This window comes from Alternaria ventricosa, assembly GCF_023758065.1.
Source record: "Alternaria ventricosa strain BMP 2768 chromosome Unknown scaffold_7, whole genome shotgun sequence".
Taxonomy (NCBI): domain Eukaryota; kingdom Fungi; phylum Ascomycota; class Dothideomycetes; order Pleosporales; family Pleosporaceae; genus Alternaria; species Alternaria ventricosa.
The window spans coordinates 120,290-142,165 of record NW_026055687.1 but is presented as its reverse complement, the minus strand read 5'-3'; the positions used below and the strand labels follow the sequence as shown (position 1 = coordinate 142,165).

General features: G+C 51.8%; 8 protein-coding genes across 8 annotated transcripts; 3 read left to right on the top strand and 5 right to left on the bottom strand.

The window, feature by feature from the left end:
* Nucleotides 1–604: 604 nt before the first annotated feature.
* J4E93_004803 (uncharacterized protein) lies at nt 605–2,464 on the top strand (the record flags this gene model as incomplete). The annotated part of the gene is made up of 3 exons (XM_049342729.1): nt 605–807; nt 864–1,477; nt 1,533–2,464. 3 exons carry the CDS (start codon nt 605–607, stop codon nt 2,462–2,464), a joined length of 1,749 nt encoding a protein of 582 aa, XP_049199729.1.
* A 1,059-nt stretch (nt 2,465–3,523) lies between these two features.
* Nucleotides 3,524–5,774, bottom strand: J4E93_004802 (uncharacterized protein; the record flags this gene model as incomplete). The annotated part of the gene is made up of 6 exons (XM_049342728.1): nt 3,524–3,613; nt 3,819–3,857; nt 3,914–4,506; nt 4,561–5,280; nt 5,341–5,669; nt 5,752–5,774. The coding sequence occupies 6 exons, from the start codon at nt 5,772–5,774 to the stop codon at nt 3,524–3,526; spliced, it is 1,794 nt and encodes a 597-aa protein (XP_049199728.1).
* A 359-nt stretch (nt 5,775–6,133) lies between these two features.
* J4E93_004801 (uncharacterized protein) lies at nt 6,134–7,786 on the bottom strand (the record flags this gene model as incomplete). The annotated part of the gene is made up of 1 exon (XM_049342727.1): nt 6,134–7,786. The coding sequence occupies one exon, from the start codon at nt 7,784–7,786 to the stop codon at nt 6,134–6,136; it is 1,653 nt and encodes a 550-aa protein (XP_049199727.1).
* A 1,353-nt stretch (nt 7,787–9,139) lies between these two features.
* J4E93_004800 (uncharacterized protein) lies at nt 9,140–10,115 on the top strand (the record flags this gene model as incomplete). The annotated part of the gene is made up of 3 exons (XM_049342726.1): nt 9,140–9,230; nt 9,282–9,578; nt 9,634–10,115. The coding sequence occupies 3 exons, from the start codon at nt 9,140–9,142 to the stop codon at nt 10,113–10,115; spliced, it is 870 nt and encodes a 289-aa protein (XP_049199726.1).
* Nucleotides 10,116–11,972: 1,857 nt separating this feature from the next.
* J4E93_004799 (uncharacterized protein) lies at nt 11,973–14,196 on the bottom strand (the record flags this gene model as incomplete). The annotated part of the gene is made up of 5 exons (XM_049342725.1): nt 11,973–12,500; nt 12,557–12,966; nt 13,016–13,149; nt 13,201–13,288; nt 13,944–14,196. 5 exons carry the CDS (start codon nt 14,194–14,196, stop codon nt 11,973–11,975), a joined length of 1,413 nt encoding a protein of 470 aa, XP_049199725.1.
* A 251-nt stretch (nt 14,197–14,447) lies between these two features.
* Nucleotides 14,448–17,009, bottom strand: J4E93_004798 (uncharacterized protein; the record flags this gene model as incomplete). Its single annotated transcript, XM_049342724.1, has 3 exons — nt 14,448–15,342; nt 15,405–16,884; nt 16,940–17,009. The coding sequence occupies 3 exons, from the start codon at nt 17,007–17,009 to the stop codon at nt 14,448–14,450; spliced, it is 2,445 nt and encodes an 814-aa protein (XP_049199724.1).
* A 504-nt stretch (nt 17,010–17,513) lies between these two features.
* J4E93_004797 (uncharacterized protein) lies at nt 17,514–19,310 on the top strand (the record flags this gene model as incomplete). Its single annotated transcript, XM_049342723.1, has 2 exons — nt 17,514–17,616; nt 17,665–19,310. 2 exons carry the CDS (start codon nt 17,514–17,516, stop codon nt 19,308–19,310), a joined length of 1,749 nt encoding a protein of 582 aa, XP_049199723.1.
* A 420-nt stretch (nt 19,311–19,730) lies between these two features.
* Nucleotides 19,731–21,304, bottom strand: J4E93_004796 (uncharacterized protein; the record flags this gene model as incomplete). Its single annotated transcript, XM_049342722.1, has 2 exons — nt 19,731–20,336; nt 20,393–21,304. The coding sequence occupies 2 exons, from the start codon at nt 21,302–21,304 to the stop codon at nt 19,731–19,733; spliced, it is 1,518 nt and encodes a 505-aa protein (XP_049199722.1).
* Between the last annotated feature and the right edge of the window lie 572 nt (nt 21,305–21,876).

Here is a 21,876-nt window from a genome sequence, read left to right as displayed (position 1 = left end):
GCCGAGGTCGGACGCGACGCGCGCCCGCCAACTGATCTAGATCAAGATAAGATAAGATCAAGCGAACTCAGGTTGGATGTTCTCCACCCGAACATCGAACGACGCGCAAATTTTCGCCAGCCACAACACAACTTCCTCTTGAGACCGTCAGCCGCAATGTCGCCTCTAACAGATTATCTGCGGGTGTAAAGCTCGCAGCACCGGAAAAGAGCCGAAGATGGGGTTCAAGCCGTCTCTGGACCCGCTGAAGGGATCCATCTGATAAGATTATCCCATCAACACCATGCTTCGAAAGGCTAGTACCCCTTCAATGCGTACCCATCATGGCTAAGGCCTTACCCAACATCTCGTGTTCGCCGTTCAGTTTTGCTGTCGCGACGTCGTGGTCAAGCTCCGGGACAAGCTCTAGTTCAAGGCGTCCAACGGAAGAAGCTTTGGCTTGGACTTGTCGGCCCACATGAGTATCACGCTTAGCTGCTGCTGCCGTGTAGGACCCAGAGTTGCGGCAATGTATTTGAGCTTTGGTGCCCTTCGCGGTAGGCAGATTGCAATGCGTTCAATTCATCCAGGCAGATTATCAGATCGTTGAGACATGCCTACAACCATGGATTCTATCGCTGCTATCCAGCCTGGTACCGAGCCTACGAGGCAAAAGAGCATTGACGTTGTCGATGTTGACGAAGAAGATGCGATTCGCAAGGTTGAGGAAGCTAACATGCCTTCTGTCTCTGCGCAGGAGGGTGTTAGGGAAGTCGAAGCTGTTACTTTGGCGTGGACCAAGACATCTCTAGCATGCGCATTCTTATGGTACGCCGCTCCAACTTCCAAGTACATATCGACGATGAAGCTGACACAACTCCAAGCATGTGGCTCTTGTACCTCACGAATGCGTTCCAGTCATCTATTACCTCGAACCTCACACCCTACGTAACATCCGGATTCGAAGAACACTCCCTTATCACCGTCATCACCATCGTCTCGAACTCCATGGCTGCAGCCGTATACATCCCGACCGCCAAGCTGCTCGATCTCTGGGGTCGTGCGGAAGGTTTCGCTACAATGGTGTGCTTCGCTACCCTAGGCTTGATCATCATGGCTGCATCTACCAATCTAGCGACGTACTGTGCTGCGCAGGTCTTCTACACAATCGGATTCGGTGGTATGACTTACTGTGTGGACGTCATCACAGCGGATTCAAGTAGTCTGAAACACCGGGGTCTGGCTTTCGCATTCACGTCTTCGCCATACATTATCACGGCGTTTGCTGGTCCAAAGGCGGCTGAGGGCTTCTATAACAACATCAACTGGCGTTGGGGTTTCGGCACTTTCGCTATCATCCTTCCCTTTGTCGCCGCACCACTGTTTTTGCTGTTGAAGCTCAACCTGCGGAAGGCGAAACGAAATGGCGTCCTCGCAAGAGAGGCGAGCGGCAGGAGCCTGTTGCAGAGCGTCGTCTTCCATATCCGCGAATTTGATGGTCAGTTTCTTCTACCATGGCGAATTTTGATGAAGGCAGGCTAACAGCTTTATAGTTCCGGGAGCCTTTCTGCTGGCCGCCGGTCTCGTCATCTTCCTCCTCCCGTTCACTCTCGCTGACTCAGCACCCAACGGATGGTATACGGGGTACATCATCGCGATGTTAGTCATTGGCTTCGTGCTACTGATCGCGTTCGGCCTCCATGAGCGCTTCACAGCCGGAAAGCCTTTCTTGCCTTTCGACCTCTTGACCAGCCGCTCCGTCCTCGGCGCTTGTCTCCTCTCTTTTACATACCAGATTTCGTACTACGCCTGGAACTCATACTTCACCTCCTTCTTGCAGGTCGTCACCAACCTCACGATCGCAGAAGCAGGCTACGTCGCTTCAACATTCGACGTCCTCTCTGGTGTGCTACTATTGTCAGTCGGTCTCATCATCAGCAAGACAGGCTACTTCCGCTGGCTTCTTTTCATCGCCGTTCCGATCTATATCCTCGGTCAAGGTCTCATGATCTACTTCCGTCACCCGAACACCAGTGTAGGCTACCTAGTTATGTGCCAAGTCTTCATCGCGATCGGCGGTTCCATCATCATTCTTTGCGAGCAGATCGCCGTCATGGCCGCCGCAGATCACCAACACGTCGCCTCTGTTCTCGCACTTCTTAACATCTTCGGATGGCTAGGCGGCGCGGTAGGATCTACCATCTCCGGCGCGATCTGGACAAACTCCTTTCCTCAGGCACTCATGGACCTACTGCCAGCTGAGGCTATGGAGAACTTCGATCTCATTTATGGTAGCTTAGATGAGCAATTGAGCTATGCGAAGGGTAGTGCGACGAGGTTGGCGATTGAGGAAGCATATGGGACTGCGCAGAAGAGGATGCTGATTGCGGGTACGGCGATCATGGGACTTTGTTTGGTGTGGGTTTTCTTGATCAAGAACTTCAATGTGGCGAAGATGCAGCAGACGAAGGGACGGGTATTCTAGGCTGCAGAATGGATACAGCGCAAGGTTGTTGCAGGTGAGAGGGAACTTACAGTGAGAGGAAAGGCTTACGTGGAGGGACTCCTCTGCCTGCAAACGAAAGTCGCGACTCTACCACCTTCCCGTATATACACAAAAATTCTACTCTCTGCGTCTACTACGATCGTACGGCTGTTACTGGCGCTCTAATCTTGGGTTGCATGCAAGGATTGACTCACGCCATCACGATGTCTCATGAAAATCGGATTTCCTCAGCATACCAGTACCGAGTACTGCCCTACTACCACGCCAAATCCAACACAGGATCTTCTGCTCCCTCGACCACCCCAGTTTATCTTGCAGTACCCAAGCGCACCCATAGGGTCCAGTCACCACCGACCCCGCCAATATCCGAGGCCCAACGCCTTAGTCGCGAGATCGAGATCAGGAAAAGAACAGGCTGGCTCGAAGTATTGGAAGCGCGAAAAGCACGACTACAGGCCGTGCAGAATGACGAATCAATAACCGTCCCGGAACCTTTATTTGGTTTGAGACGCGAACTCATGGTGAGTTTATTTGCGCTATATGGCTTAGAGCGACATGGCTAATACTACATTAGAACAAAGACGCCGTTGGCCGAGATATACTGCGTCAGATTGACTTGATCGATGACGGTATTGAGAGGATCATCGAGAGGCGCAAGATGGAGGAGGCTGCAATGGCCCTTGTACAAATGTCGAGGACGAGGGCTTGTTGCGCTTGTGCGCAGGATATTCGAAACTCTGGGGATTCGAAACCCAAACGATGAGGTTAAAGAAAATACTGTAAACTGGTATTTGTGGACTGAAGGCGGGACTAATTGGAATGTGAGTGGTGGGACGAAAGCCTAAGCCGATCGAGCTGACATATTATCTCGCGTCACGGTTCTGGTGGAGATCAAGGTTTCAAAAGCATGTTTGTATTTCGGCAACCGCTGTAGGCCGCCCCATGTACTTGCAAGCCTTCCGTAGATATGAATCTAGACCCAAGTTTTGTACAGATCCAAGTAACGCGCGAAAGTCAGTTCTCTCAGCTTGTTCCATATTACATCTCCTTCCACTCAGTCTCTCCGGATCTGCAAGAGCCACTAAGCTCCGTGCCACTTGTGATGTCCTCCAATTCCTCTCCATCGAGCTGGAGGCCTCAAGTGGCTCACCAAAACGCATACGAAGAAGAGTAAGCAAATGGTTGGCAACATCCAATTGCTCTCCATGTAATGCTTCTGACTCGGTTTGCTCGTATTGATGAGGCATATGAGGCAGACAGCGAACCCGACGAGGACGATAGTGAGGAGGCGCACGTATTGACGTAGATGGCGCTTCGCGGGTGTTAGGGAGACAAAGGCAATGATGGCCATGAAAGTAAGTGCGAGACCGGCCTTCGTTGTGTGTCAGTAGAGTACTTGATAGAAGAAGAGAACGGGATTTGACCTACCGATAGGAAAACATAGTCGAATACAAGCTCAAAGCGCGTTTCGTACTTCTGGAGGAGCGCGGCCTTGTCGAAGAACTTTCTCTTAGGCTCTTCTACCGTCTTCGGTGCCGTCTTCGGTACTGAGATGGACAAACTGTCGAACAGAGTCTGGATCGCCATGCTCTCTGCGGTGTTCAAGCTCTTGGTAATCATGTCTACTGCTGTCAGGTTCTGCTCGTCATTCTGGTGATTATCGAAGCTCTGCGCCAGGGTGACAAGAGTGCTGTTCCAGGTTTCGAGTGCTTTACTCGCATCGACGCCCTTGGGGATCGTGTTCCACAGGTAGACGTCGATCTTGCGACGGAGAGCGTTGGCGAAAAGAGTGCCGTTGGCATAGGCACCGGTCACGCTGAGCCCTTCAATCTCGCGGAACTTCTCGTCGACGCGGTCCATACGAATGAGGGCCACAACCCACATGATGAGGTACGAGACGCCCTGAAGGACGAGGACGAGCATGATGTGGAGGAAGAAGTGGAGTGAAGCCCAGACTTGCTGCTTGATCGTACCGAAGTGTTCTTCATGCATGCGATCGAAGTAGAGCATGTAGAGAAGATCTGAGAGTTATTAGCAAGATGCTCGAGAAGTCAGGTCGACAATTGGTAGCTTACAGATTATCAACACCGAAGAGACGATCTGGCCAGTCAGCTGAGTATCGAACTGAGATCCGTTCTTGACGATCTTCGATATCGCCTTGCAGACAACGATGATGCCCTCTCCCAGGATGATCAAAGTAAGTAGCGACATGCGCTGCACGATGTGGGTACCCTTGAATGAGATGACGCGCCAGTAGCATGAGATGCCAACAGTGATGACGATCTCGGCGGCGCTGATAATGTACCAAGCGTAATGTACCTTAGTCGTGAACTGCTTGCAGACACCTAACTCCAGGTTGCACGTCTCCTTGGGTAGAGCACCAGTAATGCTTCCGTACATCAGTGCCGCGACGAGCGTCGAGCCGATAACGAGCGATAGCGGTAGGACAGTCTTTTTGTGTTTGCGCACGAAGAACAAAGTGACGCTATACTGGGCCGCGAGTACCAGACGAGACACCATAAGGATGAACGAAAGCACTTGATACTTCTGGAGTGAGCTCGTAGGTTTTCCAGGCTCCCAGGCAGGACCGACAACAGCGAACCCGACCATGACACCGAAGTGGAGGGCTTTGGCAATTCGCTCGAAGATGCAATCGGCAGTGAAGCGAACGTCATAGAGCGAGTTCGAGTACCAGGTGAGCCAGAGCAAGGCGAAGAACCCGACGTAGGCGCGCAGAGAAGCACTATCGTTGATTTCCTTCAACGAAGTGAACGTGGTCAAGTTGGCGACGAAAACTGGAAGATGGCGTCGTTAGCAAGACACATTAATATTTTAGAGAAGGCCTGGGTACTTACAGAGATCGAAGAACAACTCTTGATTCGTGGCTTCGGCATGGCGCTTGAAAGATGGCATGTCACGCAGCTCCTGCGTGCACACCTCGACCTCGAGCTGAAGACCAGCTTCGGCATTAGGATCGTGAAACTCGCTATCGAGGACCGACTGTGTATTCTCTCGAGTTATGGCTGGGCTTTGGTGTTCCTTCTCGCCGTCGTCTTTGACATGGTCTTCGATCAAAGGCGAAGCAAACCACTTCAAAGGCTTCTTTTCTTCGCTATGATGGTGGTACGTGTTGCCCATCTTGATCTTGGAGATGTATGAAAGAGTGTAGAAAGTGATGCGGTCTCTAAAAGTCACTGGTGTCAGTTATAAATGGCGAGTGTCCTCGACCTAGGTGATGGAGAGTGATCATGGTAGACTTTAAATACATGAAAGGCCCACCGTCTACCATTGCGCGATTGCGTGCATCTGTGATGATGCGTATTCACGGATAGCATGGGGATAATTTTGAAGAACTATGAATGTGACGCGTCAATACATTGGGGTAACTGTGAGTCCTGGCTGCTGTTTGGCTGTAGACGTACAAACGCTGTCTGCACGTGCCGTAGTTTGTGGAAATACAGCAGCGGATGTTGCGGTGACTGTCAGCGGCTGTGTCTTATCTTCTTATCTCCGGTTCGTTACTTCACCGATGAAATCATTCTCAGATTGCAGACGACGATACGACAGTAATGATGTTTGTAGAGCTCGATGAACTAGCCTGGTTGTAATATGAATAACGTCACCACGTTCTAACAATGCGCATTGCATCTACACCAATTTTAACTCGAAGTTCTTGACCAGAACCTCTCCACCCAGCTTGCTTGTCGCAAAGTTGAACACACCAAATCGGTATCCGGTGAAGAACTGCCATGTATTCGCCATGTTGTACGCGGGACCAAGTTGCACAAACTTGGTGCCATCAGTGCTGTACCAGAAGGTTGTTTGTCGCACTGCATTGGTGTTGGAGAAAGCTGGCGTGATATCCGACTGAACACGGAACCACAGATCGGTTGTGCCGGCAGCGAGACTAGGCCCCGTGGCAGCGACAGTGCCGGTAGACTTCGTTGTTCGGTCTGCGTTTAATTCCAAGCCGTTGACCATTACCAACTTCGCCGCTGAGCCTTCCTTATGTATACCAATGTATGCTCCAGTGTCACGGAAAAGTACAGCACCAGCACGGTCGCCAGTGGCCATCTTGCTGATGTCGATCTTGAAGGTGCCCGATGACTTCGGGCCAAGGATACGGTGTGTCAGCGTGTTGCGCGCCGCGTAGAGGTCGTTCGTAACAGAAGCAGTCTGTAACTTGATGCCACCAGCCCCGCCTACTAGGCTCCACTTGCTGGTATCAGGGTTGTGGTTCCATTCCCATTCCGCACTTAAAGATGTTCCAGTAAACTTGTCCAAGCCGGTGGGTGGTGGGACGGTCTTAGCGGTTGTGACTGGCATAGGGTATGTCTTGCCCCATTCACCATTCACTTTCTCAACTTCCGGCCATCCATCCGCCGTCCACTTCAAAGGCGCAGCGACAGGAATGCGTCCGCCAGGGTACGAGTCCATAAACGCAACGTAATACCACTTCCCATCTTTGGTATCGACTACGCCGCCTTGGTGGCTGTTGCCTGCGTTGGGCAAAGGTCCTGCGATGCTGTCGACGAGGATTCGCGCCTCGTACGGGCCCCAGGGACTCTTTGACTTTAACACCCACTCGTCATCGGCCGGCTTGGTAGCGAAGATGTAGTATGTGCCATTGATCTTGTACATGCGCGAACCTTCGAGGTATAGGCCATTTGGGTCTTCATAGACTTGTTGACTCTTGACTTCAGCTGTGCCGTCGGCGTTCAATTGGGCAACCTTGAGCTGGTACTTGTCGTATACGATGTACATGGTGTCATCGTCGTCAATGAAAATCCCGTTGTCGTAATAGCACTTGGGGAATGAGCCCGCAGCAGTCCAGTTCCAGCTCGATACCTCGCCATTATTGGCGGCTGCATTGGTCCCGTCGGCAGTCCAAATGTACGACTTCCCAGTGGATTGAACACAACCAATCCAGATGAACTTGTCGGACGATTTCCGGTATCTCAGTGAGCTGGCCCAGATGCCTTTGACGTAAGCATGGCCTGCTGTGTTATCAAGGTCGTATATCGAGCCGAAGTTGAGTCTTGGTACGCTATGAGTTACTGGTGTCCAATTAACGAGGTCGTAAGACTTTAGGACCGGAGCTCCTGGCGAAAAGGCGAAAGTCGAGGATGAGTAGTAGAAAACATCGCCTATCCGGAAGACGTCGAGGTCGGGATAATCTTGCCACAAGATTGGATTATTGAACGTTGTAGCCCGGCTGGTAAGCTCGTTGCTGGCGAGTGGACTTCCCACGGCCGCCCGAGACAATAAGCTGACGAGCGCGATAGCTGAAGAGAAGCGCATGGTAGCTGGCGTATGCGATGAAAGTGCTTGTGAATCGAGTGACGATGCCCCGGAGGATTTATACAAGCAATGGGCATTGCGCTATTCAAAGTGGCGCATGTCATTTCTGGAGAACCTTGTCTACTGTAACATGTTCATCAATTACCCCACATAGCCCTCTCAGGAAGTGCGCTACCGCTCAAGACGCCGTATTTACATTGGAAACCCGGGGTAATCACCGCACCAAGTTTGGGGTCGTCGGACCGGCTTTGCAACGGCCTTCCCCATTGGTGCAGCTCGGCTTGAGTTCTTCCGACTGGACAAAGGCTGAGTGATCGACGTCGCCATTGCCGGTGGCTATCCGTGGTGTTGTGAGTTTTACCGAGCATGAAGATTTGCGAGAATATCGTATACATAAGATGAGATGCGAGGGGAGATGACATCAAGTGTGAGATAGAGGCTGCAGGGGTAGATGTCAAAGCAAGAGGGCCCGAGCGTCAACCGTGTTTCGTCCGAGCTTCCAGACACGTTCCTTTAGACCCTGCACCAGCCTCACTGCGGCGACGAACATGGCGCAGACGTCTACTTGCTCCAACCTAGTTCGGCTGGTGTGCTTCCAACAATGCGACCTTTCAGGGTGGCGCTGAAAGTTTTGTTGTTCGTGGAATGACAGCTTCCCAAACAGAGTGTGACCTTTGCCCAGAGTCGGCATAACATTTCTCCGATCGTCTTAGCCTGTACCTAGGTATGTATGTCATCTTCACCCTGCACTCTACTTGGATCATTACACAGACGGACATGATCGGTGTCAGGGAAGAGCGACATTGCTTGTCTGCACATACCCGTGGACTGCTTCCCCGATTTGGCAATTTGTACAATCATGGAGTGCAGATACGGGACGCAGGCGGCACATACCAAGAGCAGACAGGACTCTCTGGAACAGGAAGCAGCCGACTGATGAAGGGATTTAATTGGCTCGTTTTCACTTATTGTCTGGCGGCAAACCCTTCTTGCCAGTCATCGCCATAGAAGACTCGAGATGGTACGAAACCGGACACTACAGGCAAAGTTGGCTGGTTTCACGAGACCAATGGCTGCGATGCTTTTTCGCTGCACGGCGATCGGACATAAGCCTTCGCCCCCACCCTTCTACCACATGCAGTTTGCTAACGCTCATTATAAATCACGGCTGCCTTGTCTTATGGCTTGGAATGCGGTAGGAATGCTAGTTAGCGAGGGATGGTGGCCTAATAGCAACTGCATAAATAGTTGTCGTCATCTTATCAGGACGAAACGCCCACACAACAACTCGAACACCTCGAAGATTACTGCAGCGGCCACTCCATCAAGATTATTTGCTTCTACTTCTCTTCAATGGAAGCATTTGAGAAATACCTCGAGGAGGCGACTGCCAAAGGCTCGGACATTGTGCCTGGGGCGGTGATGGCTGTCGTCGATAAGGATGGTACTTTCCCTGATACTATCTCCAAATGAGTGTATCTCACGCGCGCTGCAGGCAAATTCATCTACAAGAAGACCGCGGGTTACAATGGCGTCACTGAAGATGCGGAGCCTATGGACTTCGATCGAACCTTTTTCATTGCATCTTGCACAAAGCTCATCACCGCTATTGCTGCCCTGCAAATCGTTCAACACGGTTTAGTCACGCTAGATGAACCAGTCGATCAGTACCTACCAGAACTGGCTTCCCAACCCATCGTTCAGATGGACAGCTCCGAGATCAAAGTGCGTCCAGCCACGAAGTCCATCACCCTGCGTCAACTTATCACGCATTCCAGTGGCACGACGTACGGTAAGTGTTTCCAGACGGACAGCACACAGCATGGACTGATTCCACCAACTTGTAGACTGGGCTTCTCCAAGTCTTTATGCGTGGCGAGCCTCACGCGGCGAACTACCCGCTCTGATAACCGATGGCAACGTGGCTGAGAAGTATGCCTATCCACGGACATTCGAAGCTGGAGAAGGCTGGGAATACAGCGGTGGTTTCGATTGGACCAGTTTACTCATCACGCGTTTGGCCAACATGAGCTTCGAAGAATATGTCGAAACCAACATTGCAAAGCCTCTCGGTATAACTTCGTTTACCTGGCATCTCAATCGCAAGCCCGCAGTGGAAGAAAAGCTGATGCGCACGAGCACTCGGCAAGACGACGGCAGTCTCACAGATGGCCCAACACCCTTTTGGTCTGGCGATCCTGTTGGAGAAGGTGGTGGAGCGGGCTTGTATGCTAATGTGTACGACTACACGCGCGTGCTTGCCGATCTTCTCAAACCCTCGCCTACCATCCTCTCCAAAACCATGGTCGACGCCATGTTCAGCCCGTAGTTCGCTGAAGGCAGTCTCGCGGCCAAGGCACTCGTCGATAACGCTGAAATTGCTTATACCTGCACGTTGGACGCCAGTATGGAAGGCGTCAAACCGAACTTCGGACTTGGTAGCTTGTTGTTGATGGAAGATGTGGACCGAGAGAACTACTTCAAGCCAAAGGGTACGTTGTGCTGGTCAGGACTTCCGAATCTACAGTGGAGTGTCAATCGTGAGAGGGGAATCGCGCTGTTCTTTGCCACGCAGGTGTCACCTTGGGCAGATCGCAAGACGTTCGATCTTGTCGCAAGATTTGAGACGGCTGTTTGGCGAAATCTGAAAGCATAGAGTTAGCAGCATTTTCTCATAAATAAGATGCGGGTTCTTTCGTTGTATTATTTGCTATGCATGCAGTGATGTGTCTCAGTCAAACGCTTGCGCTTCCACAATTGAGTCTGTGCGCTACTGAAATGGTAACCTTGGAAAGGTGAACGTGGGAATGACTAAGTTTCCAGTTGTGCTAGTTCTCATAGACCGCACACCCGCCCTTCCTCATCACCGACACTATACTACGACCGACCCACCAACATCGCAATGACTGCCAAAGCAACAAATATGCCACTCAATGAGATCGGCTTGCCAGAGGATTCTGCTGCTCCAGGTACCGATGCAGATCAGTCTTCTGTTAGAGGCGAAAATCTCTTCAAGATGGTATGTTCCAAGTATTCAAACTGACTGTCTGCATTGCTCACTGTTGGAAGACTTGCGACAAAGCCGGCGATGCCCTCTACTGCTCCTCTATGCGCCTGTCGAAGGAAACAACAACACACCAAATAAACTCACCCTCACTCGACGACACCGACAAGCAGTCGCACGCTGCGTATGATCAGATGAAGTTTTCACTCACGAGAGACACTGAATCCGACACATTTCCGTTCATGCGATTGCCCGCCGATATACGTCTTTGCGTCTACGATCAGCTGGTGGCCATGCCTATAATTCGCTTACTTGTCGGGCCTCGCCTGCAAGTATACCATACGAAGCCTTCTGTAGGTATACTGAGAGTCAGTCGACTAGTTCGCGAGGAAGCCTACCCCATCATAGAGCGCGGCCGTTTGGCGAGATGCCCATTAATCACCATCAAGGTTCCTGCGAACACCAGCTGGAACGATTTATCACGGCACCTAAATCGAACAGGAGATCTGTTGGGCCATCTTACACACAGGTTTCAAGTAGCTCAGAAGGAGGATGCTGTACGGCGTAGCACTTCCAACGAAATGCATCAGTCAACACTACGTCGTCTCCATCAGTGGGTCGAGGGAGAATTCGTCAGTGACTGGAAAGGCGCTACGGAACACCGCGACAACAAGGCTGCTGCGTTCGAGTTCTTGAAGCGGGCGATTCTTAGTTTGCGTCAAGGAACGTTCAATATGCACATTATGCTGTACGACAGCGATCACGTTCTACGCCACCCCGTCCGTGACTGGTCTTCCCTCATCAGTACTGTGACCGCAGTTTCAGCCATGTGTCCCTCTCCTATTGACGGCATGCTTCGGATCTCTGTACCGGCGAATTGCATCGCGCGCATGCGAACCATTCTCAGCCAGGCCAGTCCTGAGATGTGGAGAGTTGTTGTGCTCCAAGACGACACTCAACTACTGGAGAGTTCATGAGAAGTGAGTGGAAGAAGGAATATAGAAGGCCTGTTACTGGCAATGGGCGGAATCTTTTTCCTTCATTCATCGGGGTACGTCTTGGTAGATATCTAGCAGCCGCGTACCGCAGCACTCGACTCATGCTTTGAATACTATAAGTTATATCAATGTATACTTCACTATTACAGGCCTCGGAATCTACGCCACGTTTTCCTCTAAGCTTCTAAACCTGCGGAAGGACCTTCTTCAACACCTCAACCAATCCCTTGATCTCTTCCTCAGTGTTATAATGCACCATACTGACTCTCGTCACACCCTCCGGCTCTAGCTTCAGTAACTCATCGCAAAGCCTCTTTGAGTAGAAATGCCCCCACCTGAACCCGTAGTTACTAATCTTCTCTGCCTCAGCCACGATCGCCTTGCTGCTCATACCCTTGACCGTGAAAGAGATTGTGGGTACCCTTTCCTTGCTATCGCTCGAAGTAGATCCCAAGATCGTGACATCTGGTCGTGAGTTCAGGTAGTCGAGAAGAATAGCCTGCAGCTTTCCCTCATGCTCGGTGATGGCGGGGAAAGCGTCGGTGAGGTAAGCCGTGATGGTCGGAATGGACTGTACGCACTCGTAGTTCGAGCCTGCGAATCCGATCTTATCTTCGAGGGTCTTCGTGGGGTTGAAGAAGTGGGCCAATGGTTTCATGTGCTGTTGGGCTGAGTTGCTTGCGTAGAGAGCGGCGACATGTGGGCCGTAGACCTGTGTCATTTCGTTAGTACCCGTTAACAAGGAAGTAGAGTAGATGCCGGACGAACCTTGTACCAACTGAATGCGTAGAAATCGACTCCAAAATCCTTCACATCAATCGCACGATGCGGCGCGTAGCTAACGCCATCCACGCAGAACAGCGCGCCAACCGAATGCACCGCCTCTGCAATAGACTTCACATCATGAATCGTCCCCAGAATGTTGCTCACGTGCGTGCATGCTACAAACTTCACTTTGTCGCTCAGCAGCGGCTTGAGGTTCTCGGCTGTGAGTTTGAGTCCATCCTCCTTTGGAGACGCCCACCACTTCACAGTCAAACCAAGACGCTCAGCCATGAAAAGCCAGGGCTTCGCGTTAGTCTCGTGCTCCATCTTGGAGAGGATAATTTCTGAGCCCGCGGGAAATTGCAGAGAGGAGCCGAGGTTCATGAAGAGCTGGGTTGTTGAAGCACCGAGAACTGTTCATCGTCAGTAACAGGATGTGAATGAATCTGATGGCTTCGTTACCAATCTCATCGCGGCCAGCATTCATGTACTTTGCGGCTGCTTGGTAGCCCTCCTCGTAATTCGTGTTTGACTGAGTGCCAGTGTGGTATGAAGCGCCAAGCTGAACATTGGTCTTGGAGAGGTATTGTACTATTCTGCATTCATATCAGTCCTTGTATGTACTCATGATCTGGACATTCACCTACGAGTCAATCGCATCACCCAATGCTTGACTGCCGCCGGCGTTGTCAAGGAAGACCTGATCTTGCTGAAGTGCGGGGAAGCGCTCCCGAGCTTTTGAAATATCGAACGTCATGATGCCAATCTCAAGTTATCAAGAGTGATAGGAGTTGAGGATACAGTATTGAGGAGTGCAGGACTTTTGCTAAGATGTTGTATACCTACGATAGCCGCCGGCACGCCCTATGCAGATAGTGCGGGGCTTGGCTCAATTCAGCAGGTGCTAACGTCAAGCTGTGACGGCATTGCCTGCCCCACGTTGCGCCAGTAGTCAGAACGCGCATCCTCGAGGCTGCAAACTAATGTCGTGAAATTCCCCGGTAAGATCTCCATGAGACAGGCCGCCATGCGCTTGCAAGATCCTGTTCTTCCATAGGTGTCGCGAAACCCGATAGCTCTCCCGTGCTCGGTCCTACTCCAGGCCAATTGACCCTTGATCTTATCAGATCGCAACCCAGTGATCTTTGGGTGAGTGAACCCTCAGCGAAAGTTGCTTCTCACATGGTAATCCGCACCCTGACCTTCGAAATATCCCAAGAGACTAGCCAACGCCGCTGTGTCGATATCGCATGGTCTACCCATCTCTCCCACTCCTCGTCAAACATAACGCCGTTCTCGTAGGCGTGTGCGAGCCAGGATCCACGAAAGCATTCGCCTATCGCTGATCCCAGCCACTTAGTCAAACTCGGGGTTGCGGGCAAGCCCTGACCTATGTAGTTGTCGTTGTAGTAGATACCGAGGCGGTGCGGGGGTATGCGCTTGAGGTAAGGCTGTTCTTGAATCACCCAACCGAGTATGTTCTTGCCGAAGAAGGGCTCGCAGGAGATCGTTGCGGAAACCTCAACGCTGCCGTATTCAATCCAGACAAACCTTGGCGAAGGCTCATCTTCGGGGAAGAGGAGACCGCGAAAGAAGGCTGGACCAGGTTGGGGCTCGAGATCTGCGAAGGACTTGCAAAGCATCTTGTGCATCTTCCAGTCTTTCCTCTGACAAGCGGTAGAGCAGTAGCGTGCGTTGCTACAGGTGGAACAGCGTTGTTCAGCAGGCTGTTTGCAGACGAAGCAGGCATGGGGAGCTGTAGGCGGAGCTGGTGTCATATTCTCAGAGTTGGTGATCTTTGAGAAGGCGTCATGGAAAGCAGTGGATAGTTTAGTAGCGATAAGAAGCGATTGAAGGAAAAGGCCATTCGAAGGTGAGCAGTGTTCTACGTACTTTAAACCGCGAAGACCTTCGAGGTGAGGGAGTCTCTCACTTTGGCTTTCCACATTTCCACTTCTTCTGTCCCAGCTGACTCGAAATGACCTTCCAGGCGTCCTCTCTCGGTAATCACACTACCTTTACCTTCCTCCAAGAACTTCTTCGTAACTTGCACAGCGATCTTTAACAGCTCTACCGAAGGCACACCGTCCGTCTCGATGTCTTTTTTACCCGCTGCCGTAGAGAAGACGAAGCCAACAACAAACGGCAGGTTGCTCTTATGTGCTTCCCACTGCTTCCCAGATTTGGCAGCAATGATAGGACTGAACTGCTCCTTCATCCTTTCCATCAACTCCCAGCAAAGGTCATGCATGGTGAAGTAATCGAACGTGATTTCTGGAGCCTCGGCGTGGAGAGCAGTGGCCAATTTTTGTATGACGTGGGTTTGCCTTTGAATGGCCGGCATGACGGCGGCGAGGGAGGAATGATGGCGTGCGCCTTCTTTGATCTCGTCTTCAATTGTTTCAGCTGTGATGAGTCGTTCGTCGCCATTTGTTGAAATACGCGAAGCCATCCAGGCCGATACTGGACCCTTGAACTTCAACAAACGTGCGTTCGCTTTGGTCTCATTGACCTTCGTATTCCTCTTTGAGCTTGCCCAGTTAGTTGCTGAAGCACCAATAGCCATGAGAAAGTTCTTCCAATGTCCCTCAAAGTCTTTAGGGGGCTCGCCAATGAAGTAAGCCGAATTTCCTTGCATGTCCCACAGCGTCTGAAGATCCTTCCACTCTTCCGAAAGAAGCTCAGTCTGGCGCAGGGCATGGTACAATTGCGTTACGCACATGACCGCCCCGGGTGTTGCGGCGTACTTGACAGCTTCTCTATGGAAGACGTTTCGCGCATAGTGAATCCTGCAGAGATAGAGGTACAAGGTCAGTATGTGTCACATGCATTTCGTACAGTCGGGACCTACCAAAGACCACAATGTGTGGGGTTGCGACGCCATACGGTATAGTCCTTGTAAGGAAAAGTAAACGCCGATCGGATGATCGCGATGGGATCGACCTCCATGATCTTATCGACTGATTTTACCAATTCCTTCATATCGGAAGAAGCTCTAGGGTATGTCTCAACGTATTTCTGGAGCGTAGTAAACTCGTTGCGCATCTGCGTCCAGCCCGCACCAACCTCGGTAGAGTAAATGATGTCGAGATATATCTGGAATGCAAAGCACGACCAGATTGGTGGTTGCTTGTTCGTATTCTCCCTTGCATAGGATTTCCGCGCTGCCTCGAAGGCGATGACGAACTGATCCTCAACCGCTCCCGGATGATTGTGTAGCAAGGGAAGATCTTGGAACACTTCCATCAACGTCGACTTATCGCGGGCATACTTTTGCTTGTTCGTTCTGGGTGGTGGACCCTCATTTTCATCGAATCGACCCCATTTACCATTGTAGTCCATGACTGACCCGGACGCGGAGAGATCGTTGTAAAGGTAGACCAGGAGGCCATTACGGGCGTTGTTGAACAGGGCGTCTGCGATGTCGTAGGCTTCGAAGTTGTAGTCGTTCCACCAGCCGAACCAACCTTTCGCTTGTGGGTCAACACCAGCTTCTTTAGCGATAGCCAGAAAGTACACCTCATGAAACGGCACGCTTTCGACGAGATGCTTCATCACTGGATAAACTTCGTCGTGCATGCTGTGCGCAAGCTGAATGGCTGTGTTGGTCGCTACCGACACAGTTGCCAAATCGAGTTCTCCCGAATGGTGCCGACCCCACAGGTCTGCAATCTCAGCACGAAGGCGGGAGAGGTCGTCCATCAACATGGTCATTGCCATAAAGGCATCAATGACGGAGTCGGTCAACACCTCAGCAGTGTAATCCAGTTTCAGAGGTTTAGGCGGAGGTACCACGTCTGGTGCAGCCAAGAACTCCGCCGATGGCTCATATACATCCAAAACCTCGAAGATGTTGCGAATTTCAGTCTGTCTGACTCGGTCTTTACCACTCCGAGGCGTAGCATTCTTGATGCTGTTGAGGTTGAGATCGAGAGCATCGTTTCTCATCAAAGGCTTGAGTGCGTCGCGGACACTTTCTAGGACAGTAACAAAAAAGCTGTGACGGTCATCTGACGATTTGTCGACAGCTTCGCCGGCAGCTGCCAGCTTGTGCGAGAAAGCACTTCGAACCGATATCACCCGATCAAGTGCAATGTTGAAGTAGTCCGGCACCTCCACAGTGCCTTTGACCTTAGCAATGTGAGCAGACAAAGGTATGAAGTCCTTGATAGCAAGGGTGTATTTCGGCTTGGACGTCTGCTTGTCTGATCCACTCTGCGTAGTAGTGCCGGCTTTTCTGGCTTTGCCTTTGAGCCTTTGCGTCTTCTGTTCCGTAGGAGCAGGCGGTTCGAGGGGCTTGTTGTAGCCAAATGACTTGGCTGTAGACGCGACTACAGAAAAGGGAGATTAACGCATTCATCTCTCGTGAGTCTGGCCGCAACCTACGCCATGATGCCACGACATCCGTATCGTGCTTGTATTGCTGGTAAACGCTTCGTAGGTTGTTGGCCGCCATTGTAGATGTGCAATTGTAACTGCGTCTATTCCAGCCGCACTGACCTCAGTACATGGGTATCTGAGTATGCAGTTTATCCTTTTTTATTGAGTGGAACTTCGGGGGAGATATCCGGGCGTATTGTCTTCGCTACCATAGATCGCAAATAGGTAGAGACAGTTTCCTGGCGGTGCGCGAAGATATTGCTGGGTCCTTCCCCGCCACGCGTCGCGTCGCGATCGCGACAAATCGCTGTCTGAGGCACGCATCGACAAAAGCAAATCCCAGCCCTTGACATCATGGGGTGCAGAGTTTTCTAAGCGCATCCGGTTCTCCGCCCCGTCCATTGCTAAGTGATGCAGACTGCCCAAAGTGTTGTACTCCCAGTGGTAATTCGATGTCGCGCGCCTGGATGATGGAAGGCCAGATGGATGCGGCCTGCCGAGCCGTGGAAAACCGCCATGCTAAACCGGGACTAGCTTAAATGACATGCTGTGCGGCACAGCGAGCACCTGCAGCAGTGCAATGCAGCCCACCTCAACCACCCTACACTCCATCAAATTGGTGCATCTAGAGAACGGCTCTGGACAATGGAAGGGCTGCCACCGCTTCAAGCATCCAGAAGTGAGTGTGCTAAACATTTGCCTTACATACGTCATCATCTAATGCTTGCCAGGCGACAGCATCAGCTCGCTGACCACTCTACCAAACGAGATACTACTGCAAGTCTTTTCGCATGTCGATTTGCATAGGTCCATCCGTGTATTGGGCTATATTCCAGATGATCCCCCTCCAAGCTCTCCAGACGAGTATCTCGTTTCCGATTTTCGCGCTAATTCTCGCTCGCTGCTCAACATTGCGTTGACGTGTAAGAGGTTTACGGTTCTGGCTCGCGAAGTATTGCTTTCTTCGCTCGTGCTCGAGGTCGACTTCCCAGAAACATTGAATGAGCTTTCCAACTCGGACATCTACGGCCTGATCTGGAGATTACAAGCACGACCAGGATGGAAACGACATATAAAGCAGCTGAGATTATGCTTACCGTCGGAAGATCGTGGTATCATGGAGCTCAATGGGCGAGGTCCGGTAGAGCCTCACGTGAACTATCGCGTCTACGAGAAGGCGTGTGAGATTGTCGCTTCCCTCGACCTACCCGCTTGGTTGAAGACAGGGAAGATTGCAGAACTGAAGGGCACATTCGCACATGCTTCAGCTTCCGTGTTCTTGGCTCTGCTACCAAATATTGCGACGTTGTGCATATTCGACCCAGACTCATATCTTACCCTAGTTGAGGCGCATTCCCAAGCCACGCGCCCTTGGCCGAAATTTGCTTTAAGGCTACCGACCGCTCATGTGCTAACCTACTTGAAGTACGAGAGCCCCTTACCACCGCTATTAGGGGGCGGCTTGGAGCACTATCCCAATCTGCATACCCTCGACCTGAGCATCAGACTCCAAGGCCAAATACACTCGCAGATTCGCATGCAAGCCGACCATTATCTCAATAGCCGACGCGCACAGCCAACCATCCGACATCTACGTCTGGACTTTGAAGTCAGGACCGTCGGCGTATGGAACACCACCGCTCGAGCGTGTATGACGAACATCCTCCGCGCTTTCCCCAATCTTCAAACCCTAGAATACTATGCGGAGTCATCAGACAGCAAGAACCCTTATCGAAGTGTGCGCGCATTTCCTGCCTATCAAGCAAATATCCAATACTATCCAACCGGGCCGTCTGCTTTCGAGGACGATGTCTATGTGGATGAGCAGTACTGGGACCGAACGATATACGATGCGCGAAGCGAAGTCACCGACTACCAGAACCTCGTAGACGGCATGGTACATTTGCGTCCAAACCTCGAAACCCTACAACTACCAGGTGGCTTCTGGACACTACCGGGTGCGATGCGCAAGCCACTACCGCGATTCGACCAATTTGAGCAACTCAAGAAACTGGTCATCCCTCAAGCAGCGCTCATATCGATCAAGCTTGACAACATGCGTTTTGACGCAGTCTTTGAAGGCGATTTCGAACTTTCACCGACGCAAGCTCTTCCGATCTCTTTGCAGCACCTCAAGATTTTCGACGTTGACTTGGCATTCTTGGAAAGCAGGTGGCTGCAGGATCTCTTTGGCGCGCAGAAGGCGAACCATTGGCCGAGGCTGCAGTGTGTGGAGATCTTGATGGGGCCTACGGTCACGGGGTTGTGTCTTGAGGAGTTGAACGCCAGACAGCGCAATGCGGAGTTCTGGAAGCTGGTGAATGAGGCGAACTTTGAGGTGGTAGTGGGGAGGGATGAGGAGAGGCCTGACGCTTGAGGTGGCTCACGACTGTCACGTACGAGGCGGGGATATGTTTACAGCGGCCTATGGTCAATACAATGAGATTTGTATATGCCACGCTGCTTCAAATGAAGGGCAAGGATGTTGAAGTCGTGTAATGTGGTCTTTAGAAGGAATTAAGATGCACCTGTCGAACTCTCAACATTCGATGTAGGCAACTGAAGAGATCTCGCGCATGGTATTGAACGAGGAGAAGGTAGTGGTAAAGTTTAATGATTCGTATAAACAGTATGCAATCCTATATATGCACAAAGAAGTCGTGATATATACAAGACTCCGCCCGACCAAGCGAAGTCCGATCATCCCATCATAAACGCCGCGCTATCATCGTTCAAGCCTCATAGGTATCATCTAATCCAAAAGTAATCCCACCCAATATTACCAAAGCACACAAGTTTAGACCTTGGTCTCAAACATGCGGGCCTCGACGTCCTTGCCAGCAAGCACAGAGTCGTTGTCAATAGCACCATCGGTGGTACCAACATGGCTCTCGCTGTAAGCATCGAGCTCGGCACCCTTGACCATGTTGAGGTAGATAGGGTAAGACCAGGCAATCGCGAAGAAGATGAGCGGGATGCACATTGCCTTCCGTGTGCCGATGCGGTCAGCAACGTTGCCGAGAATGACGGGACCAACGGCACCACCGCAGACGGAGGAGACGAGGAAAGAAGCACCGCGCTTGGTGTGGCGACCGAGACCGCGGAGTGTAAGAGCGAAGATGATGGGGAAGATGCAGGACTCGAAGAAGAGGACGATCATCAGCATGCTGAGACCTCCCCAGTTGGGACGGGTGGCACTGCCGGTGTTGGTGCCGATCGCAGCGCTGATGAAGATCATGATCAGGGTCTGGAAAGCGAGGAGGACGTAACGGGGCTTGCCGCCGTAGTACATGAGTCCGGCTGCTGCGAAACGTCCGACGGCGAAAAGGGCTTGGGCGATGGCGTAGAAGTTGGCTCCCTCGTGGTGGCCTTCAGTGACAGAAAGGTCAGGGCGTGCCTCAGCCTATAGATCCAAAGTCAGCAAATGTTCCCTATCGTCTGTATACGGGTTATACTAACAAAATAATTTATAAAATAAGCAGCGACGCCTACTTGGCCAGCGACGTAGGAGAACTGAGCAGCGGTACCCCAGAAGAGAGTGTACTGCTTGCGGAGAGGCTTGTCGACGTAGCCTGTAGCAGCGGTGGTCATCTCAGCTTGGTCGGCCATGTCGGAATCGGTAATCTCAGGAATGGGAGCGAAGTAGAAAACAACGGCGAGGATACCGACGAAGCCAGCAATACCAAGGTAGACCCATTGAACAGCCTCGAGGGACTTGCCGTCGGTACCAACATTCTTGAAGATGACCTGAGCAGCGAGGACGGGAGCAACGACGGAGCCAACAGCCTGAACGGACTGAGACAGCTCAAGACGGAACTCGGAGTACTTGGGAGGACCGCAAACAGCAATGTAAGGGTTGGCGGAAGTCTCGAGAGTCGACAGACCAGATCCAGCAAGGAACATGGCACCGCAGAAGCCACCGAAGCTTCGCTTGACAGCCGCAGGCCAGAACATAAGAGCACCGACGCAGTAGATGGAGAGACCGAGAATGAAGGTGTATCGGTAACCGAACTTGCGGAGGAACCATCCAGAGTATGTCAAAGGACCGATGAAGTAAGCACCGAAGTAAGCAGCCTGGAGGCCAGACGACTCTCCACGAGTGATGTCAAGAGCGACCTGGAAACGAGAGTTGAGGACATCGAGAAGACCGTAGGCGAATCCCCACATGAAGAAGAGGATAGTGACCAAAGTGACGGGAACGATGGATTGGCGGACCGTAAGAGCAGAAGCTCCAGTGACGACACGGTTGTCGACAGACTTGCGGCGAACCTGTTCGTCCACGACTTCAGCGACTGAAGGGCGGCGAGCTTGCTGTTCGTGGACTTGGTCCAGAGTAGGCTCTTGCGAGCCGTTGTTTCCAAAGAAACCCATGGTGATGATAGGGTAAAGATGAAGATTGGGAACGAAGGAAGATGAAGCCCAAGGATCAACAGATGATATGTCTGTAGAGGCGAATCCCAGATAGTGAGAGACGAAGAGCGAGATGCTGATGCTGTTTCAGTGAAGGGATACAGCGCACACTATATATCCGGTCCCCGCGTCTCGCGTCTCCAGATACCCATCTCCATGGTATAGGTCGCGACATGGGGCTGGTGCCATCCAGACTGCAATAGCAGTCGGTAGCCCATTCGGTAGTCCCATGCTGGCGTTGGTTGAGCGCGGCGTATAAGCCGGGGTGTTGGGGTAGATTCTCCTGCTAACGCATCGCCCCGTACGCTACACCCCAGTATCCGCAAATTTTCATCGGAGCGCTGCCGTGATGGGCTGGCTCTTCCTCGGCGACTCAGTAGCCTGCATATTCCCCCCGAGAGTATAGCCGGCAAACATCGGATGGTGCGTGTCTGTGTCCAATCACCACGTACATAAGCATGCACTAACAGCAACGCATGGACGTTCTTCTCCGAGCGGTCCCACTTAGTCGTTGAGCCTCATGAGACAAATGC